Source organism: Lactuca serriola, chromosome 6, assembly GCF_051521515.1.
Source record: "Lactuca serriola cultivar US96UC23 chromosome 6, Lser_US96UC23_V15, whole genome shotgun sequence".
Lineage (NCBI taxonomy): Eukaryota > Viridiplantae > Streptophyta > Magnoliopsida > Asterales > Asteraceae > Lactuca > Lactuca serriola.
The window spans coordinates 8,968,288-8,991,294 of record NC_136413.1 but is presented as its reverse complement, the minus strand read 5'-3'; the positions used below and the strand labels follow the sequence as shown (position 1 = coordinate 8,991,294).

The window sequence follows — 23,007 nt, the reverse complement described above, 5'->3', positions numbered from 1 at the left end:
TTTCTTGTCCTTTTATATAAAAAATTGTCGGGATTTTGACTATTTATGTTCAAAAATGCTATGCTTTTTCATAAATAATGCAAAATTTCAGCGTTTACTAGGGATTTCCCTATTTACATTCCAAATTTTATACCTTTTCCACTAAAACTATAAAAAAAAAAAAGTCAAAGAGGAAATAACATATTCAGTTTCAAGAATAAATTTGCAAGCGTTCATTTTTACAAAAATGGTAACAATAATTTCTTCAAAAAAATTTTTTCTAAAAAGAAGGCATCATTTTGTCAACTTGTATTTACTGATATAAATTCATACATAAATTATTTTTAGAAAGGGACAAATCTTGAAATCAAGATCATCTCTTTGCCTGTTAATAATCTATCATTAAACATCAATGGTAATGCTTTTGCTTTTGTTTAGGGGAGATTACACACATACTTAAGAGTCCTTAATGTTCTTTCTACCCCACATGTCCAATTCCTTCATGTAATAACCCAAAAGGAAAAATACATAAAAGTCACTATATTTTAATTATTTTATTTTTACACTTTGTTTCAATTTCTTCAATGAAAATCATTTGATAATTTTCTCTATATCCAATCACTTTAACCTATTACGACTTTATAATGGTTAAACCACAAAATGACCGAATTTTATGTAGTTTTGAAAAATTAAACATAACACAATCACACTACTAAAACATGAAGTGACATCTATTTGTGAAATCAAATCATGCACATAAAATTCTTTCTACAAACAAGTATAAAAAAACCAACATCATGACTCCTGAAAACTTCTGTACAAAATAATATTCATTTTCCAACATTTTTTGTTCTTCAAACCAACTTCACTGATACTGCTTTTCTTGTTGGTTTTAGTTTTTTCAAAGTTTTTATTTGTTTTTCCAATTAAAAAAAAAAATCAAATCCAAACGGTGGTTGCTAGTAATCCAAACCCCCCCACAATGCATTTCTTGCTATTCGTTGATGGGAAAGTTGATTATCATCTCCTGCAAACAACAACATTCCCTTGTTTTAAAATTTCATATTCCCCAAATTACATAAATGCCCCTATAGAGTATAGACCAACCTGATCACACACAGGGCACGTGTCACTTCTTTCCATCCATTCAAGAATGCATGACAAGTGAAAATGATGTTCACATTTCGTTATTATTTTTGGGTTTTCTTCATCATATTCTGCACAAAATAAAAAATTTATAAAAAAAAAAAAAAAAAAAAAAGAAGAAGAAGCTTAAATGGATTGTTTTTTTGGCTTAACCCATTAAGTCATTAAGTCAAAAATACCTTCAAGACAGGTGGGACATTCCTCAGGGGGCAAAATAGGTCCAGTAGGCTTCTTGAGTTCACCAGACTTGTCAAGATCATCTTCTACTTCTTTTGTTGCAACAAGTTCAATATTTGTAAGGTCTTTACATTCAGACCCTTTTGTTTCCTTAATTACAGTTTCGCCACTGGGACTGTTGTTACTACTGATGGTTATTTCTCCAACACCAGAAGCTTCTCGATTGTTACTGAGTGGACTTCTTGGATGATGGTCAACATTTACATCATATGGGATAGGGGCAGGGGGAGGTCTATATGTATCTGGTATTGAAGAAGTTTCAAGATTTGTATCAACTAAAAGCCCTGTAGAAAGTGCAGAAACTCCACCACTGTTTGATGATGACAAAGGTTGCCGCTCCTCTGATGCTATTGGATACTGCATAATCAAGAAAAAAGCAAAAACTAACATTGGGACAACATGAAGGGTAAGATGGTAATTTCACAGTCCCATACAGTATGCTACTAACATGATAGAATCGGGGTGAAGTGTTGAGTTCTACTCCTTTAGAAAAGCAGCAACAGCAGCCTCCCATTTTTTGTTTTACTCAGTTATGGATTTTATCGAACTGAAGATATTGATAATGGTGTCATTGTGGTTTTGTTCTCTAGTAATGGAGAAGACACCTCTCAACTGTAAGTTAACATCATCAATATGTCAGAAGAAGGTCAAAGATATTACTGTGTAGAAGAGCAAGGATGTGTATGAAAGCTATGGAAGATAATTATTAACAAATTGAGATTACATGACCTAAAATCAATACACACGAAGATTTAATTGTACTTGTATTTCTCAATTCGATCCTAAACATTCAACTAAACAAACACCAATAATACAGAAGAACCGTCAATTTCAGCACTAATATGACTCGATAATCCAAAAGTAAAATTGTCGTTTGGCGTTAATTCAATCAGCAAAGTTATTCCTCAACTCAATCCTAAATTCAAACCAAAATTGCACAATCAAAGTGATTAATAACCAATACAATCAAAGAAAAGCAAGTAAGTTATCATTCAGAATCGAAAACCAAACCTTATTCTACGATAATTCGATCAGTAATAATCATTCCTCAAGTCAATATAAAGGAATTCAAAAAACGTCGGTCTACAATAGCACAGTCTTCGACCTAAACGCAAAATCCCTAAAACAAAATCGATTAAAACGAAACAAATTCCTATTGAATACAAGTTATCAAAAAAGCAATCAACGCAACTCCGAAATAACTTTAGAGACACCAAGAACATAGGTAAACGATCAATTTGCACCAGTAACACACGCAGGAACAGAGAAAAAGAAGACGTATGTACCTCTATCGATTGAGGTGGAGTTGTGAACGGAGAGGTCAGCCGTGTACTTTGAGTTGAGCAAAGCAAGAAAATAGAGATAGAGAGAGAGAGAGAGAGAAAGTGCGCAAAGGTATTTTCACCCCCTTTCCTTTCCTTTATGAATTATGTGTGTGAGAAAAATGATGGCGTGGCTTTGGACATCACATTTTCTTTTTCTTTCTTTTTAAAGCGGTCCAATAATCTATAAAATATACCTATTTTTTTTTTATAAAATAAAAACGTAACCGCAAAAATGGTGCTATGGTACGTTATTTTTTTTTAGGTTTTGATTCAAACTCTATTTTTTTTTTTGGATTGATGGTCGCTTTTATCATGTTTATTTGTAATTTTGGTTCTTCGAAAAACTGAAAAAAATAAAATACTTTTGTCTATTTAATTTAAAGTTTATTAATTAAAAATATGAGACTCATCTCTCTCTCTCTCCCCTTAGACCCACTTTCGTCACCATCACCTACTTTGATCACCGATCAAATGGATTCAACTTCATAGCCATCTTCCTACACATCTCATTAAACCTCTTTGTATCAACACAAGAAACCATCGCCTTTCCCATTCCTAATTCCACCATTTTCAACCTCTTAATTCGCCCTTACATGACCAAACACCTCCTCGCCTACCACATCGTGTCAGAAAAATTAACCATCCAAGTTATGTTCAAAAAACCCATAAAAACCTACTTACTAACCTTGATTCAGCACCAGAAAGTTTCAATCACAAAGAACAGTAACAAACAACATGTTCTCGAAATCAACAGCATGTTGATTACCCCCTCAAATTTGTTTCTTCGAGGACCCATAACTATTCAGACATTAATGGGTTCATTTGCTTCCTTCCATCATAACCAAGAAAGCATAACATTACCAATATGTGAATCCAGTTGGTGGTGGTGGCAACTGTGGATTTATCAAGAATAAGGAAGAATGGGGGCGAGTACGCTCAGCGTACTCAGCTTGTACGCACGACCAATGTTGTAAAACTTGCCGAGTTTTCCGATTACTCGTCTGAGTACTCACTACTCTGCCCTTTATCGAGGTGTGTTACAGAATCTGAGTACTCCCCGATCGGCCCCTTATTGAAGCGAACAATGTTGTAAAACTCGGCCAACTCGGTGATTAATATGTATAATATACTTAATGATTTATTATTTAACACACACATGTGATTATTACTACATAGATATCTTAAACTTTCAATAATTATTTACGAAGTAGGATTATTGTGTGTTTTTTAGTTTTTGCGTATTCACATGTATCTAATTTTGTTATATTTTTTCAATCAACTTATTGTTTTAACTTATGATTTTGACATATATAACTTTCCTAAAAATATTTCTACATGAATTACTGAATCTAAGTACTCCCGAGTACTCGTTACTCGGTAGTCGGCCGAACAGGTACTGAGTAGCGAGTTCTACAACCATGTGCACGACGTACTAGGGGCTTGAACAAAAAGCAATTTGTTGACCATGTACGCACAACATACTCTAACATACGCCCAACGTACATGCTAGCTAACTTCTCCTTCAATTAAAAGCTTAATCCGTTAATCCCTTACGTCCAAAATCCAACTCTAGTTCTAAAATAACATCTTAAGTCATAAAGTTTCCAACTTTATGACTTTTCATGGCTAGGAAGTGCTCAATACTAAAAACCCTAACTTCTCAACTCATTAAGACATTATAACCCATGCATGGAAGGAAACTAATGACCAAGATTGCATTTGTATGACCTTAGACACTCTAAAACGTCTGGAAGGACCATCCATTTGGGTCTAGAGCATGTCATACTCAAGAGTGTCATTGATTGGGGACAAAAGCACATTATAACATCATACAAGCTAGATCTAACTAAATAAGCCTCAAGGTATAAACTTTATACCTTCTAGAGACGTAGGATGGTGCAAAACTTCCAGATCTAAGGTTGCTCCAAGCTTCCAAGATATTCTCCTTCCTATATGAACACAAACACACACACACACACACACTAATGGCTCAATGATGCTAAAAATAGATTAGGGTTAGTTAGGGTCGAATATGGAGGTGGAGGCTGAAGAATGAAGAGATATCAATGAGTTTAATGATGTTTAAATAGAGTACAAATCCTAAAAATTAGGGTTTGACCCCTGACCACGTACGCCCATCGTATGCATACAACCCCCCCCCCCCCCCCCCATTTTTCATTTAATTGCCATTTGTGACCAATTTGCAAGAAATTCTCATACCAAGGGTCAAAATGTAAAATATCTAGAAATCGAGATGTTACATGGATATAGAGATCACTTACCATAGTCATCTCTATTTCAGAGAGTTCATCTAATAAAGTTATTATCTCCTTATTTCTATAACCTATTTTTCTAAGCAACATTAATGTTAAATCATTAGGTGCACCATTTGATCATTTCTTTAGTATATGTACAAATTCATGTTTTGGTATGAAAATATAAAAATCAATCATGGTTATATGAAAATAATAACAAACTATAAAACTAACCACGTCTAATAAAACCTAACTATGAAACACATTGAATAACAAAAATTTACTCATTTTGGAAAATTTTCATTACATTTTTTCATGTTAGACAATATTTTATGACTTTTAAGCTAACTACAAAATCAACCATGACATGTATACCCTAAATACTACAAAACACATACAAAATACCTATTGTAATCCAAAAACTCGACCAATTTCGAAAAAAATTATCGTATTTCAGACTGTGGTTTTCATTTCGAGAGACGTTTTTTTAACTATAAATATGGACATCAAAAGTTTAAAACCAACATGGTTCACCGTAATCTCCTTAGACTGCGAATCTATACTTCGCTCCATGGAAATTCTTCAAGGAATCTGAAATGTACCGCATTTTAGATTTTATGTAAATAGGAGGGACCACCTATACATGTATTATCCATCAAATCTTGGTTCCAAAATGACCCACTTCAGGCGGATGATCAAATTCGTAAATGGCAAAATCTTATTATTTTTTATAATCGTGAAAATTCGTAGTCATTTTTTATTATCCCTATTCATGTTATCTAAATGTTTCCTTAAGTTTCTCCTCTTAAATACGTTAATATAAATGTTAAACCAAGTTTATATCAAATCAAATTATCTTATTTTATATTAATAAACTAGCAAATAATATTATAATAAATTTATTATTCTCTAAGAATAATCATTAGTAAATGGCGGTTTTTGATATTTTTATTAAAATATAATAACAAAGATCCTCAAATGTCATAATATCCGTCGTTTTTAAAATAGATACAACGTAAATTATGAAAACTGTTTAAAGGATTTTTCGAATCCTCTTCCTACGTGCTTGCATATGTTTTCCTTTCGTATTTTATAATGATTTCTCAAAATTTCAGTTGTAGGTCATGTTTTTTTTTTTTTTTTTTCTATTTATTTAAAGACTCCTTCTTTGGGTTGTTTATCACACTTTTTTTTTAAATGGTTGATTATATATATATATATATATATATATATATATATATATATATATATATATATATATATATAGAGAGAGAGAGAGAGAGAGAGAGGGTACGTTCTAAGGCTAGTGTAGAGAACGACAAGCCCATGAAGGATAATTTGGTATTTAAAAAGAATTAAGGTCAGTGGCGAATCTAGAAAAGACTAGCACGTGGTTCCTAATTAAGTAAAGTCGAAAAAACTAAAAGTTAATAATACATGTGACAAATCGGGTCGGGTCGAACGATTAAAAGTCACTTTACTTGACCCCTAAAACTAGATTTTTATATAAAAAAACCATAATTTTGCACAATTAAATCTCATTTTTATTAAAGAGTACATTTCCAATAATTATTTCTTACAAACAACAATGTGGATGAGTTGTGTTACTTTTCAAGTTTCGTTATAACCATTCACCATCCATTTTATAGCATCAAATAATTATATCTCTTTCTTTTTATCCTCTATGTGGGATAAGTTTTGATAAATATTAACCATTTGTTTTATAAATTTAAATATAAACCTTCCACCATTTCTTTTTATTTATTTGTTTACTTATCTTGTCAAATAATATAAGGTAGGTCATACCCTTTTTTGAAGATGGTCCCTAAATTTTTTTTCAATACAATTACTATATAAAACTAAAAAATAGGTGGGTCTAGGACCCAACTTTGTTACATGTAGCTAAGCAGTTGATTAAGGTACAATGCTAAATGACATCCAAAACTCAATTTTTAAAACAACAGAGAGAAAACAAACACATAAAAATGCATGCATAGAGTTGTAATTACAAAAAATGACACACATCGATAGAATTAAGTAACATAATTCCTAACTTCCTATTATTGGTAAGGAAATATAAGTAATTACAAAAAATGACACACATCGATAGAATTAAGTAACATAGTTCCTAACTTCCTATTATTGGTAAGGAAATATAAGTACATTCTATATTTGGTCCAAAAATGCAAGAAACACAATGTACTTGCATATGCTTATGAATTATAGCATCCTATTTTTATTTATATCTATTAATAAATGATACTTGGAAAACTCACCAATACAAACAATTAAAATTAAGGAAATGGTAATAGGGATATATGTTTGGAATCGAGTTGATTGAACACTCAACTATGGATAATACTTCACCGGTGATTATGTCTAGAGTGCCTCAAACTCTTTTCTTGATCGAGGATGCTCACATGGAATCATGAAATATTGATACTCCAGTCTTGTGGTTCCTGTGACACCCTGCCAATTGATCTATGTGTTGTAAATTAAAACTACACCTCATTTAAATGTTTTACTACTAAAGTAGTTGCAGTTATTTACCTAATCATAAAGGTTTTCAAAATTGGATGCAACATAAATCTCAATTTAGATTGGTCCGGGCATGGACAACGAATGTGGTCATTCAATATTTTAAATAATTTGTTTGACGGTAAATAACACAAAAGACTCTCAGTTTATACCAAAATTCTAATTTGACACTGTGTTTTTTTTTATCTCAAATTTGACTGTAACACTCTAAAACTTCCAACCAATTTAAACTTTTCAAAAACAACTCCATTTCATAAAGTTATTACAAAAAGGTTTTCAATACATTTATTATCAGAGTATTTCCCAGAAACCACATCGTAAACACATAAAACTCGAGGAGCGGTACGATCATGCCTTTGCCTTGCCACGGTCTCCTGAAGTACCTGAAACATTTAAACCACAACTGTAAGCCCGAAAGCTTAGTGAGATACCCCCAAAATACCAACTCCATACAATCATAACCATATCATATAACCGATACATAACAGCCATGCACTTCGGGTCTACTGTGTGACTGGTCCGCCGCACCGGCCTACATTCCACCTGGTCCACCCTCCGAGTCTAGCCATATACATCGAGTCTACAGTGTGATTGGTCCGTCCGCACCGGGCCTTCAATCTGCCTTGTCCACTCTCTGAGTCTACAGTATGACTGGTCCGCCCGCACTGGGCCTTTAGTCGGCCTGGTCCACTCTCCGAGCATCGGTACGTCTGGTCCGCCCTCTTGGGGCCTACAGCCTATCTGGACCGCTCGCTAGGCCTTCGGGATAACCGGTCCGCCCTGGGTATGTTGGCATACAACACAAAGCAGGACCCGCCTCAACCCAACCCCAGTCCAACAACCATGTGCACATAAACATATAATCATATAACAATACACATCCAATCAAACCGATCTAGCAGATCACATATCATAACATCATCCTAACCAGGATACCGACCTAACCGGTCACTAGCATAGCATCATCCTATATATCAGGTTATCGACCTTAACCAGGTCTCTAACATATACCATCCTAACTACCGGGATGCAACATAGCAAAGCAATAACATAACAACAATACCCGGATTACAATCCAATAAAGGGCCGGCCTTGGTGTCTTAGACCCTATTGATATAGTGAGGATAACTCACCTGCAACTGACGACTGAAGAGATAAGACCAAGCTGCTCCGACCACTGACACGATCTCCACCACTAGCCAACACCAAAACACTGAACTCAAAACAAATGCCAACAATTACCAAAATGCCCCTGGAAGTCAATTGGTCAACCCTTGGTCAAAGTCAACCTCCTGACCGACTCTACTCGCTGAGTCAACTCGATGACTCGTCGAGTCCCCATGCTCAGAACTTCCCAATCCGCGACTCAACTCGCCGAATCGCCCCAAGACTCGCCGAGTCCAACAAACTTTGAGTCCTTTCTCACTCAACCCACCAAGTCATCCCTTGACTCACCGATTCACAGCTTAACCAGAAAAAAAGGTTAGGACCTCACGACCAGACTCGCCGAGTCCAAGACTATCTTCAACCAACTCGCCGAGTTGTTCTTCCAACTCATCGAGTTCCTGCCCATCTTCAAGCAACTCGCCGAGTACACCCTTGTGACTCGCCGAGTACCCTTAGGTCTTAATCCTTACAGAGGCTTTCCAGGCCATGCAAATGATCCAAACCATAGATCTACCCTTTTACAAACCATCCATCACGTAAAGTGGCAAACTTTACGTGAATCCAAAGAGATCTAAGCATATAACACTCTAGGGTTAGGGTTTGGGACAAGATGGCTTCACCAATTACTCAAGAACAGGGACTTTAATGCACTCTAGACCTTCTCCATTCCAGATCTGAGGTAGCAACCTCAAATCTAACCTTCAAACTCAAAATATCACAAGCTATACTTTCCAAAGACTCCAAAATGATGAATCTAGATGAATATCAGCCCAAGCAACGAAATAATACTTCAAAAGAAAGCTCCAACATAAGAGAAATCCAAATCCTTGCAAAGCCCCTTGCTCCAAGCCTCTTAACTCTCCAAGATCTCTTCCAAAAACACTTCTCCAAGGTTCAAATGCTCTCAAAATCACTCACAAACGCGCATTAGGGTATTCTGGACTTCAAGGGAGAGTAAGGAGGCTGGGGAGAGGGTATAATGTCCTTTATATAGGGCTCAACCCCCGAAATTAGGGTTTTCTCCACACAGCACCAACTCGCCGAGTCCAGCCGCCGACTCGCTGAGTTGGCCACTTAATACGCGACCAGAATTGCGACCCTACTCGCCGAGTCCACCCATGGACTCGCCGAGTTGCCCATTCACATTTTCACTTTGAACCCTGAACTTGCACCCATGAACTCGGGATGTTACATCGACACTGTGTTTTCCATTTTGTTACAATTCTGACCACTTGACCGGTCAACCAGGTTACATGCTGACGTGGCATGATGACGTGCCAATTTTGATGACATGATATGTTGACATGTCAAATTTGAATATTTTTCCACAAAAACACTAAGTTTTTATTTTTTTTTCCGATTTTGACACTATGTTTAATTTTTCTTTCAATTTTGACACTATGTTTTTTTGTTACAAATCGAATATCATTTTTTTCAATTTTGTTCAATGTTGACAATTTTCTATTTAAAACCGTATAAATATATTTTTTAATACATTTAAAACGTATAAATACGTTTTGTTTAATTAAAAACCATAGTTTTGTATAAATACAAGATTTTTTTTTTTACATTCATACCATAATTTTATGTATAAATATGTATTAGTTATATAAAAACCGTATTTTATATTAAATACGCAACTTTAAAATGAGTTTGTAGGTTTGAAGGCTTGTAGCCGATCAAAACTCGGATGTTAAGTTTGCAACCCGAGAAATTTGTACATCTTATTAGAAGCTTATACGGTTTCAAATGGAAAATCGTCAAAATTAAACAAAATTTGATAAATGATGTTCGATTTGGAACAAAAAAACATAGTGTCAAAATCGAAAGAAAAAATTAAACATAGTGTCAAAATCGAAAAAAGTGAAAACCTAGTGTTTTTTGTGGAAAAAAAAATTCAATTTTGACACGTCAGCATATCACGTCATCAAAACCGACACGTCATCATGCCACGTCAACATGTAACATGGTTGACTGATCAAGTGGTCAGAATTGTAACAAATTGGAAAACACAGTGTCAAATTTGGGATAAAAAAAACACAGTGTCAAATTAGAAATTTAGTATAAACATAATGTTTTTTATGCTATTTACCCTTTATTTGGCATTAACATTTGATTTTTTTTTTTTTGTTAAAATAGAGAGAACCAAAATATAATAACAAAAACTTGATACCTTAAACTGTCATTTTGTATAGTCGACCTCATGACCTTGGATATCATGTGTAAATCTACCCAAGTTTTACTAATCTCCATTGCACTTTCTCATCTATAGCACGGCCATTACCTGTAATAGAGCATTTACCTAAAATAACTAGATTAAAGTAAATAAGCGAGATTACTTATAAATAATATATGTATCCTTGCTAAATATAAATAAGGAAGGTAACATTGACATATTATAACTAAAAAATGGATACAAGTTGAAAAAACATCATTCTTGGACTTACAATTTGCTCGGTTACATTTCCCTTTATATATAAACAATAAACCCGTATACTATACGCGCCTTACATCTAGTTTCATAAAATAGAAAAAATCATAAAATGACATGTGAAAAAAAAAACTTATTTAAAATAAGCACAAGATGACATGTGGCAAAATAAAGGGGATTGTGATATGTGGCAAAAAAGATCTTTATTTATTAGAATATAAATAGATTGTAAACATTACGTATTTTTTAAAATAATATTTTTACATAAATAAAATATAATAATAAATAAAGCAAATAATTCAATATCCTTCCTAATAAATGAAAATAATTTTGCCACATGTCACATTCTCATTAACTTTGACACATGTTATTTTTTGGTATTTTTGATTAAATGTTTTTTCCATTTGTCATTTTCTTATTTTGTTATCTTTTCTTAATTATCACATCATATTTATACTTCATTTAATAATTACCTTAATTGAAAATAACCAATAAATCACAATATTAATCCTCATATAATATTTAATATGTTTCCTTTTAAATTCAAATTTTAAATTTTAAATTTCAAATCTAAACTTCAAATTTAAATAAAATTTTGTTTGAACTTTTATATTTAATTTTTGTTTTATCAAACTCGTATAACATATGGGTCTCACACCTAGAATACTAATAAAAAACAGTGACATATTTTAAAATGTGTATCAAATAGCTACCATATATAAACATTCACTAAGAAAAAAATGGCTAGAGCATTTATTCTAAAGATTAATAGAATTAATGCATCTACCATATATAAACCCTTACTAAAAAGTGGATTTTAGATTTTAAGAAAATGAAAAAATATAAGAAAATGACAAGTGGAAAAAATAAAATAAAATAATTTTACAAAAATGACATGTGTCAAATGTGATGAGAAGAGGATATGTGACAAAATCATTTTCATTTATATATATATATATATATATATATATATATATATATATATATATATGAAAAGTGAATATGTGGTTGTTATATATCTAAACTTAGGTATAGAACCTTTTAAACGACGTAGTTTTAAACAAAACAAATCCAATTTCATTTTCTCTTAGTTTTGTGTTAATAAAATACCATTGAATTAAGTTCAATTATGGAATGAAAAAAAAATCAATTATATATATTTTCATTGCAAATAATTATTGGAGTTTATAAAGAAAATAAAATACCAATATTTTTAACGAATATAACTCAAGCGTTTTGTTTTTCAATTGAAAAACTATATCCAATGATTTTGTGAAAAACTTGATTGAGTTATGAAATGTTCTTCTTTTATCTTTTATTCTATTAGTTTTCATTTAGAACTTAGTAGGGTTGATTAAATGGTCACGACTTTCAATGCTTTAAGTTCTTAGACACAATGAAGAAAAAGAACATAAATTTGATCGATTTAGTAAGTCACATGATTAAGGAAGAACAGTAAACGATATATCATGATTAGTTTGGATATAAATAGATCAAAACTACATTGTTTGGAGAGTTCTATATATAAGCTTAGGTATATGACATCCACATATTCCCTAAGCCATATATATATATATATATATATATATATATATATATATATAAATGTTGGATAATATTAACATTAAACATTTTTGAAGGAATGTTTGATATTAATATTCTTTCAAAACATGGGATGTCATAACTGATACAAAATATAAGCATAAACAGACCTTACATTAATTTACACTAATGATCTACATCTCCTTTAATCTCTCAATGTAATGTATATTTGCATCGACACATGTGATACAAATTGATTAAGTGGGTCAGGTTGGGAAACCTCGGTCTGCACCATTCAAACCCAAACGGACATGGCCATTAAGGTCCTAACAATTATGAAGCCCATCCTCAGCCTGAACAACCATAACCGATAAACCAATAAAGACGGAAACATACTGCAATGAATCATGGTGTCAAACCATACAATCTACTTTCCATCAGCTCCTTAGAATCCCTGAAATCCTCATCGATTCGAGTACAAATCATGTGTTTTCAGTAATACATGTCTAATACTACCTTCCACACCTATCCATACTTTCTTCAAGAATCGTTTTGTATCCTCTAAGTTACTACTCATGTCCACTACCGTTCAATCTAGTCACATATACTCGCTATCAAACAAATATACACCGCTAAACTGCGCTCCAATTCCTCTAAGGAACTCCCTAGGCTCTCCTAGGATTACCTTCACACCACTCTCTGCCATCAGTTGCATAAGAGACTCCCTCTAATACCTTCTAAGTACCTCACGGATATAATTACATGCCACATACACTAGATAATTCTTCGACTGCAAGGTATCACACTACAACAGTTAGACTAAAACAAGAGTTGTGAAATAGAGTTAAACCCGACCTTTTAAAATTATCTAATCCCTACAACATGTAACCTAACATATTCACTTAATAGTTAGCCGATATTATTGGAGGTCCCTAAAAGCACAGAGCAAGCAACATTCAAGCATCGAGTAATCTAAACCGGTGCATCACCTAAATAGGTCATTCTATCCAACATCTGAAATCCATACTAGCATGTAGTTCCACAAGCTCAATCAACATGCATATAAAGGCATCTTTCCTATCACTATATCATGCAATCCTGAGGATCTTTAGCCCTAATCTTGCATGCAATTCTCATACACTCGTACCAAAACAATAACTATATCACATGTATAAGTATTTTGGGAAAACTTACTAGGGCTCAACTGATTGCACGCATAACACCTTTTCTTTATAGAAATTTTCTTAGAAAATTTATCTTTTTTTTCGAAAAAGATTACCAAATCCTTAGTTTGAGTTAAGACATACCCGAGAGTATGCCCAAATCCATCAAACCAAGGCTCTGATACCAACTTGTAACATCCCAAATTTCAAACCAAAAATTTCATTTAAAATAATAGTATTTATTCAAATTAGAACTTCATAGATCTGGATAAACCCTTTGATTCAAAAACATTTATCAGAGTAACGTCAAAAGTTATTATGTGCGGAAATCTCCAATGGATGCGATGCAATCAATCTGTGCCCCTACTTTAGTATAAGAAAAACCTGAAAACATTTAAACCATAAAACGTAAGCATAAAGCTTAGTGATTTCCCCAAAATATCACATACAACACAACATAAAATATACAACTATGGGTTATCAGCAACTTTGGGGATTATCAGCAATCCCAATGGGCTAATAGCATGTTCGGTGAGTTATCAGCTACCCTGGAGACTATCAACAGTCTCAGTGGGCTAACAATATGCTCGGTGGGTTATCGCCAACCCTAGAGATAATCAACAATCTTAGTGGGCTAACAACACACCCGAGAGTTATCAGCAACTCCAGATGGCACATAACAACAAATATCAAGTAAGACCCAACTGGTCAGCATGCATACATACTACCACACATGCAAGTATAGTGAGCGGACTCACCTCGATCGGTAAATGAATAAATCCCACACATGAGCTACTGGTGTTGAAGTCTCTCCCACTAAACATATCCAAAACCAAACCCTAATTAGCAATTAAGGTAAATACTCCAACTTAGTAAGTCCAAATACAAAGATAAATGCTCATTTGGGTAAAAGACAATTTTTCCCTTCTAAGTCCTCAACCCCCTCATTGTTGACCAGAAGTCAAACTAGTCAAAAAGTCAATGGTCAACCTCATTTGGGAGTAGAGTTCTATCCATAAAACGGATAAGAATCAGGCTATGTTGGGCGTAGCCCAGATTACACGCAGCGTACGGTGTCCATTGCCAAACTTTATTTTAAGTACTTAATACATTGAGACATTTCACTCAAAGCTTAGATTTTGTTCCTAATAGTTCGATAATGAATAAAGTTTCCAACTTTATCCGTTAGGATGGTCCAAACAACCAAGATCTAGTCTTTAAGTCTCAAAGGGACAAAAAAAATGCATCTTTCTCAACTTAATCCATTAATTCCAAGTCTCCAACCTTCATATCTGAATCAATATGATGTTTAGATGGATTAAGTTTCCAACTTTATCCATAACAAGGTCAAAAACTTCCAATATCTAAACTTTATGCACTAAAATGACCCAAAAATGCTATCACAACTTGCATGGCTTAAAGAACAAGCACCAAAGCATAACTTTCCAAGTCCAATAAGTCCCAAGAGTGTTCCATATAGCTCAAAAGGTGTTGGAGTTTCCTCAACTCCCAAAACACAAGCTCAAGGGACCAAAAAGTGACAAATATAACAAGATCTATGAAACCAATAAGCAAGTTTAAAGCTTTTTACTCACAATGGTCCAGGAATGAAGTAACCTTGTTGGATCTATACTTGAACCCTTCTTCTATACACTTTACTACAACCTTGTTCTTTAATATTCTACCTTCCAATGGAGAAATAAGCTCATAAATCATGCCAAGGCTCAAAATAAGTGAGAAGAGGCTAGGGTTTCTCAAGGAATGATCTTAGGTGTTGAAGGTTGGTCATGAGAGGGTTTTCCATAAGTTGGAGCCCTTAAATAGGGCTCAAACCCGAAGAATTAGGGTTTTGATCTGTCGCGATTAAGCCCTGTGTAACATAACCCACGCCATGCATAGGTTATTAAACCCGCATCCATAAATCAGCAAGTTACACCCTGTGTAATTTTTAGTTATGTCATGTGTAGCAACTACACCCTGCATAGGACAAAACTCCCAATTTGCACTTCAACTTCAAACAACCATAACTTCTTCATTTAAACTCCATTTTTGGTCTTCTTTATATGCAGAAAAAGTTATTGAAGAGCCTTACTGTCACACCCCGAAACCGATAACGGCGGAATACGTTCCGGGGTGGAGGACGTCATGTATAGTATCATAACAATTGCATAATAGTAAAAACAAAAGACAACAACCATTTCATTTACATAGTGAATTTAGTTACAAGTGTGTTCTGTAAAGTTTCAATAGACACCAAAAATAATTCAAAAATAAGAGATTGGTCTTGTATGCTCCATCTTCTCCAAAATGCTGCGCCAGTACCTGTCTATCTTTGACCTGAGGATACAAGTTATTTTAAAAACGAGTATTAGCATAAAGCTGGTGAGTTCATAAGAATTTACTAACTTTGTTGTATAAAAGTGATTCCAACTTATAGAATAAAAATTGAAAATTTATGTTTATAAGTAGTAGAAATCCCTAGAAAATCCTATATTTTCCAGAAAAGTACTTTGAAAGTTAAATCCTTTGATTTGTGTGTAAGTATTTTCATTGAAAACCTTTAGTTGTAAAAGTACAGTAATAAATCTTGTGTGAGTAACATAGGTGAGGAGAAGTTATGCCTGTTATCAGTAGTAGTGGTGCAAACTTCCATTAGTAATAGATATTTACTTACTTCGGGATGTTAGCTTAGACTTAAGTCTTAGTGTATTATGTTGGATAAAGGGGGTAACCCCTCAGGTGACCAGACTGATGTAGTAATAGAGAATCCGATGACATTCCCGATCATGCGTAGTGTAGTGATGTAGTACCACCCCTGAGCCTAGTCGACTCAAACTGTAGCTACCAGTCGGGATGTAATAGTGTCTTTCCCGTATAGATCTATATGTGTAGTGATGCCTTCCATCCGGAAAGCCCTGGTCACATAGTGTAAGCGTAGTAGAGTGTCTTATAGAGAGATAGTGTTATACCTTGGATTCGTGTATTCTTCAGTATTATAGTATAGTAATCTTTTGTATAGTTCTTAGAGTGTTCTCTTATACGTGTATTAATTTGTCGTAATAGCCGTTATTGTGAGTATAGCAGTAGTAGAGGTAACAAGTAATAGTCTTAGCTATACCTATTATAGCTAACTAGAGTGTATGATTTTCGACCTTTGAATAACAAAGGTATTGTATGGTATGAAGACTTTCATATCTAACACTAATATATATGATATATAACTAAGAAATCAACGACAGTCGGACGGATAACAGATACCCTAGGACCACATCAAACAAGAACAGGAAATAAGGCGAGCTATCGGTCCTAAGTCCTTCAAGTCTTACTTATATAAATATATCAGTGTAGATATATTTTAAAAATAAAAGTAATTTAAACACAGTTTTAAAAGCAATTTAATAACAAATAAATCTTAAAATGCATTTGATAATCAACTAACACGGTTTTATTGGAAAGCAGTTAAAAGTGTACAAAATCCCTTTTTGATGATAATTTGTGAATCATATATGATTTAATAATAAAAACTTGTATAATTTATACTTGTATCCCCCCTAAAACATGTAAAAACATTTAAAAAGGTTCGTTGAGGGGTATGAACTCACCTGAAAAGAGTAGTTCGGGTGGAAGTGTCGGGTGAGCGTTTGGTGTCAAGTAGAGACTTGTACACCCTTTATGATCCTAGTGACATATGAAGACATATGTTTACAAGTAATTAGTGATTTAAACTCAAATTAAACACATAGCCATCCCAATGTGAGTAAAGGTCTTGCGGTTGAATGTTAGGAGACTAATGGGTTGAAAGGAAGGAGTGTATGACCTCACCTTGGAGTTTACTCTCCTAAAACTCACTTTAAGTGAGTTTACGGTTGGGAGACCACATCCCCCATGAGTTTACGTCCGTAAAATCATGGGAGGAGTGTTTTTGAATGCTTTCAAGTCTCTTGTGGTTCTAGAAATGGTTCTAAGGAAATATACAAGGCTATAGGGGTGTTTAAGGGTCCAAGAGTGTACTCCCTTGGAGTTTACGGTCCAAAGACCACTCCTTGGGAGTTTACGGCCATAAACCCTATGGTTTATGGTAGTAAACTCTCATAAACCCCCATTCCTTGATTACTAGACCCTTGGTTCAATCCTAACAATTTCTAGTGAAAGTACAAGGCTCTTTAGGGGGCTTAAACCCTCATTTGGCATGATTTAGGGGAGTTTACGGTCTAAGCATATGCTTGGGCTGTAAACTCTATTTTACCCCTCAAATGTTGGTGTTTAAATGTTCCAAGTCCGAAATAGCAAGTCCCTTATTCATATCTTAAGCTTAAATGAGTTTTGGAAGTGTCGTGGGCTTGATTTGCATATTTAGAGGGTGTTTACGGCCTAAGCATGTACTTGGGCCGTAAACCCTCTTCCAAGCCCCAAAATTTGATGATTCAAGTCTCAAACACTTCTAGGTTTAACCCAAAACTAGTTTTGAAGTCTAAAGGGAGGAGTTTTGGGCATTTTGGCACCATTTTAGGTGTTTACGGCCTAAGGAGGTTCTTAGGCCGTGAACTCCTTTTAGTTGGCCATTTTTAGTGATTTTCGGACTATAGCAACAAGAAATGATGTTTGGAACAAGTTAGGGTAGAAGATCTTATGTTTTGGAGGCGGAAACTTGCGGTTTTGATGCGAAAACGAGCTTGAGAGAGAGAGAGTAGAGAGAGAGTAGAGAGAGAGAGTGGGTCTAGAGTGGTAAAAGAGTTCCATGATGTGTTCTGTAACGACCCAAAAATCACAACTAAAAATTTATTTAAAAACATTACTAAATTATATTTATAAAAACTGTATCATAAGTCATAACATAATTTTCGAGTATTAATTCAGAACATAATATCCTTATCAGAGTCAAACGTTCCCAGGCTAACTGACTATGGTGTGTGCACTGTAATCTTCCCGAGCTCCTCTTTTGAAAACCGAGTACCTGAAACCAAAACTGAAAACCGTAAGCACGAAGCTTAGTGAGCTCCCCCAATCTACCACATACCACACAATAACATATAAAGCACATACTTGGCCTTGCCCACTGCATCGGACCGAAGTCCGGGCTAACTGGGGCCTTGCCCCCTACATCGGACCGAAGTCCGAAGCTGACTGGGACCTCCGTCCCCTACTTCGGACCGAAGTCCGAAGCTGACTGGGACCTCCGTCCCCTATATCGGACCGAAGTCCGAAACTGACTGAACATAGCATAAACATATCCACTAGCATGAACACACATATACTACATCAGGCCGTAGCCCGGATCACATAACACATAAATCCTGTCTAAGCCACGAAGGCATCAAACATGCTAACTACTGCATCGGATCAAATCTGGAAACTACTACTAGCTAAACGGGCCGGCATTGTGGCCTTAGACCCGTTCCTACTGGAAGGAAACTCACTTGAGACTGCTGAACTGATGCCGCTAATCCTCTTGACTGCTACCCGACCTCTGACTCCGAACTGCTGCTCCACTAGCTCCTCGAGCTACCAATGCCAATATAATACTTAGTCCAACTGACCTCTAAAGGTCAACTAGGTCATCTCTGGTCAAGGTCAAAATCCTGGTCAAAGTCAACCTTTCAGGTCAACCCTACTCGCCGAGTCCACCTAATAACTCGCCGAGTTCATATGCTCAGGGTCTTTCTATTCGCGACTCGACTCGCCGAGTCAGTCCATGACTCGCCGGGTCAACTATTCCCGAGTCCTGACCTGTCCAACTCGCTGAGTCTCCATCCGACTCACTGATTCGAGTTTCAACTCGAAGGGTTTGGGGGTTTCGCGACCTGACTCGCCGAGTCCAAGAATAGACTCGCCGAGCCCAAGGCAATCATCAACCAACTCGCCGAGTTGTTCTTCCAACTCGCCGAGTTCATGCCTAACTTCATCCGACTCGATGAGCTGTTCATCCCACTCGTCGAGTTCCTCCTCATCTTCAAGCTACTCGCCGAGCCCACTCAAAGGACTCGCCGAGTCTATTCAGTCCTTAATCCATCCAGTGGCTTTTCGAGCCAAACAGGGCTTCCAACTCATAGATCCATACTTCTAAGGCCTATCCCCCACGTAAAGTGGCAAACTTTACGTGTAGATCAAGAGATCTAGGCTTAAAACAATCCAAACTATGGTTTAAGACAAAGAGGCTTCACTATCAACCCAAGAACAGATGCTTTATGACTTTCTGGGCCAGGATACACTCAGATCTGAAGTAGCAACTTCAGATCTAGGCTTTTAACTCGAAATGGTTCTTAAGCATGGCATAAAATCCCCAAATCACATAGCCAAGGTTGATCTGTTAAACAAAAGAGGGAAGGTAATGATTTATTACCTTTAAATGCTCAGAAATGTTCCACCAATTCTGGATCCAAGGCCCCCTTCTTGCTCCACAAAGACTAACTTCTCTCTCAAGCTCCAAAAGCTTCACTAAGGGTAGATCTTGCTCCAAAACGATTATGGCGGCTAGGGTTTAGTGATATGTGCTAGAGAGGCAGTAAAGGAACCCTAGGGAAGAGAATGAGACGTTTAAATAAGCTCAAAATCCCGGATTTAGGGTTTTCCTTGCTCAGACCAGACTCGCCGAGTCACCTTGGCCGACTCGCCGAGTCGGTCGCTTATACCTCAACCCGGATCCCGTTCGGACTCGCCGAGTCCCTCCATGGACTCGCCGAGTCTCCCCTTAAAATTGGGGTTTTCTTCCTTTTCTTGGCTTTCCAAACTTTGGGTGTTACAACTCTCCCCCACTTAAACTAAACTTCGTCCTCGAAGTTTGCTATGACCAACTGTCCTGCGAACTGCCTCCAACTCTCTGCCTGGGAAATCTAACACCCCCTTTTGCCCATCACTGCAGCCACTTACAGTGCTGGTCACTACTGTTGGTACATACTGAATCCTTCTCTTTTCCATAATTTTTCTTAACGTTACTTCCTCTGACTGAGAATTCTGTTACCCCTCATCCGCCTACCAGATGCACTGAGACCTCCCTGGTCCAACTATTCTGTCAATATCTGAGTTACCGGACTCCTACCGGTCACTACACTCCATCGCAATCTTCTAGTCGCTCCCAGCGACTCCGCAAGATTCTTCGACTATTTATAATTGTTCTATCCACTCTGCTACTCATATTGGAACTATCTGAAATGCTGAGCTGCCTGTATTACTGAACTGCTTGGAATACTAAGCTACCCGAAACACTGAACTGGCTGAAACGCTGAACTGGCTGAAACACTGAACTGACTGAAACACCGAACTGACTGAACCACTGAACTGGTTGAATGGCTGCTTCCCACAACTTCTAAACGAAATCTTCCTCTGGAACTAGCTTCCACCAGTCATCCTGACACTGCAACTTTAACAACCTCCCAATCCACCGATCAGGTCCTTACGTCACATCCTGACATCATCAATTCCACAACTAACAGTATGATGGCTCCCAGACTGACGGTAGCCCTTAACATACCCGAACCCCAACGGTCCACTACTACTCTGATCTCATAACTGAGGTGATGATCTACTGACAAATCGCTGACTTAACCATAACTGAAATACTTGGAAATTCGAAATCTAACCCGTGGATTCCCATATCCTCACTACTGCACCCGAACTGGTGGGTACTACTGCTTCCCCTGCGTCCAACAACGTGCTCATGCTGCCTACCAACCTGATAAAGGCTGCGGCTACGCTCGCAGACTTACAACTCTCTAATATTATCTGGCTGCTAGTGAATGCTACGGCTACCCCCGCAGACTTACAACACCACTACTACTACCTGACTGCTAGTGAATGCTACGGCTACCCCCGCAGACTTACAACACAACTACTACTACCTGACTGCTAGTGAATGCTACGGCTACCCCCGCAGACTTACAACACTACTGCTACTACCTGACTGCTAGTGAATGCTACGGCTACCCCCGCAGACTTACAACACTACTATCCCGAGGACATCCTGACTATCCCTAGTCTCGCTAGTGATTCCTCATCCTGATTTCTCAAAACCAGCCCCCAGTCTTTGAATACTGCATCATCCTCAACATCTTATATCCTTAATATACTCAGCGCTTCGTCGAGGAACTCTTCGGCTTGGTTCCCAAACCAACCGTCTACTAATCCGGATACAAGAAGCTATTGTTGGGAAGTTTCCAAACTCCCAACTCTTGAATCTACACAATCCTGCATGCTGACTCTGTCACTGGCTACTAATACGAAAACATCTCTTGCTAACCGTTCTTAGGAACCTCATTCCAATTCACTTGAGCCCTTACAGGTGGTCCTCCAATCCTGGATTCTCAACCAGCTTCTAACCATCTCGATTACATGAACTAACTGCTGGGAAGGTCCTCGAACTCCCAGTTCTGAACTTCTCGATCCATCGATCACTGTGCTACTATCATTTCCTCTCAGAGGCCGCACACTCATTCTGAGTCTATGTGGCTCTTATCCTTGTATACTCGGAGGGTTCTCCCCCACTTGGATTCGGCTAGATCCTTACTGCTCACTGGTCAAAAGGATTTCCAACCTTCCTTCCATTAAAAGGGCGATATACTGTCCGCCGACGTTTACCCTTGCCAGCGCTCCAACTAACTCTTACCAGATCCGCACCCTTCTTGCTATCTGACTGAGCACCCTTCGATCCTTAACTGTATTTGCTTTAGGGACTACATCCCGAGAATCTGCGTTTGGGGTGCACATCCCCAACCCACTTCCTTACTGACCGCTAGCTACTCCACTAAAAACTCTGGGTTATCACTACTGAAAATATAATTGATCATTACGCGACTAACGCCTTCCGCAAGTAGTAAGGCACTACTGCATCTTACACATACATGCTACAGTTACTGTATCCGAAGTAACCTGATCTAGAGGGGACGACCTCCAATTCACCATTCTAATTCCAAGGTATGCAGATGGCATAAAACTCCGTCACAAGCAGGTAATATGATACCCCAACACTTAAGCTTATTGATAACAATGCAACAACATAACAATAATATCACAAATAATAGATGACAGAAAAGCAAAAGATACATACCTCCATCACTCAGTGCTGCTCGAATCCCTGCTGAAATCTACCGGAAAACTCGGCTCCGATCCGTAGGCGCCCTTGCCCGGCCCTGATGTCCGTAGGTGGCTCTCGAAGTCCCAGGGGCAGGAGCTGACATCTGCCCTGCTGTATACAGACTCGGACAGTAGGCCTTATTGTGGCCCCTCTGACT

The 23,007-nt window shown here is 36.6% G+C and overlaps 1 protein-coding gene across 2 annotated transcripts; it reads right to left on the bottom strand.

The window, feature by feature from the left end:
- Nucleotides 1–760: 760 nt before the first annotated feature.
- On the bottom strand, nt 761–2,806 carry LOC145058683 (putative E3 ubiquitin-protein ligase RHB1A). 2 transcript variants are annotated; one of them, XM_079006593.1, is made up of 6 exons: nt 2,649–2,802; nt 2,374–2,482; nt 1,811–1,974; nt 1,305–1,719; nt 1,087–1,196; nt 761–1,006 (listed from the first exon to the last, which is right to left on the bottom strand). In XM_079006593.1, the coding sequence occupies exons 3-6, from the start codon at nt 1,874–1,876 to the stop codon at nt 974–976; spliced, it is 624 nt and encodes a 207-aa protein (XP_078862719.1). In that variant the 5' UTR covers nt 1,877–1,974; nt 2,374–2,482; nt 2,649–2,802; the 3' UTR covers nt 761–973. The 2 variants fall into 2 exon arrangements, with proteins under 2 accessions (XP_078862719.1, XP_078862718.1); XM_079006592.1 differs by lacking the exon at nt 2,374–2,482 and having other exon boundaries at nt 2,649–2,806.
- Nucleotides 2,807–23,007: the final 20,201 nt, after the last annotated feature.

What these genes read in the sequence shown, in the direction of transcription:
- LOC145058683 (XM_079006592.1), bottom strand. Translation starts at nt 1,876, where the DNA reads ATGGGAGGCTGCTGTTGCTGCTTTTCTAAAGGAGTAGAACTCAACACT. An exon ending in ATGTCCCACCTGTCTTGAAG is followed by an intron (nt 1,197 to 1,304) that starts GTATTTTTGACT and finishes TATTTTGTGCAG; the next exon opens with AATATGATGAAGAAAACCCA. An exon ending in CGTGCCCTGTGTGTGATCAG is followed by an intron (nt 1,007 to 1,086) that starts GTTGGTCTATAC and finishes TGTTGTTTGCAG; the next exon opens with GAGATGATAATCAACTTTCC.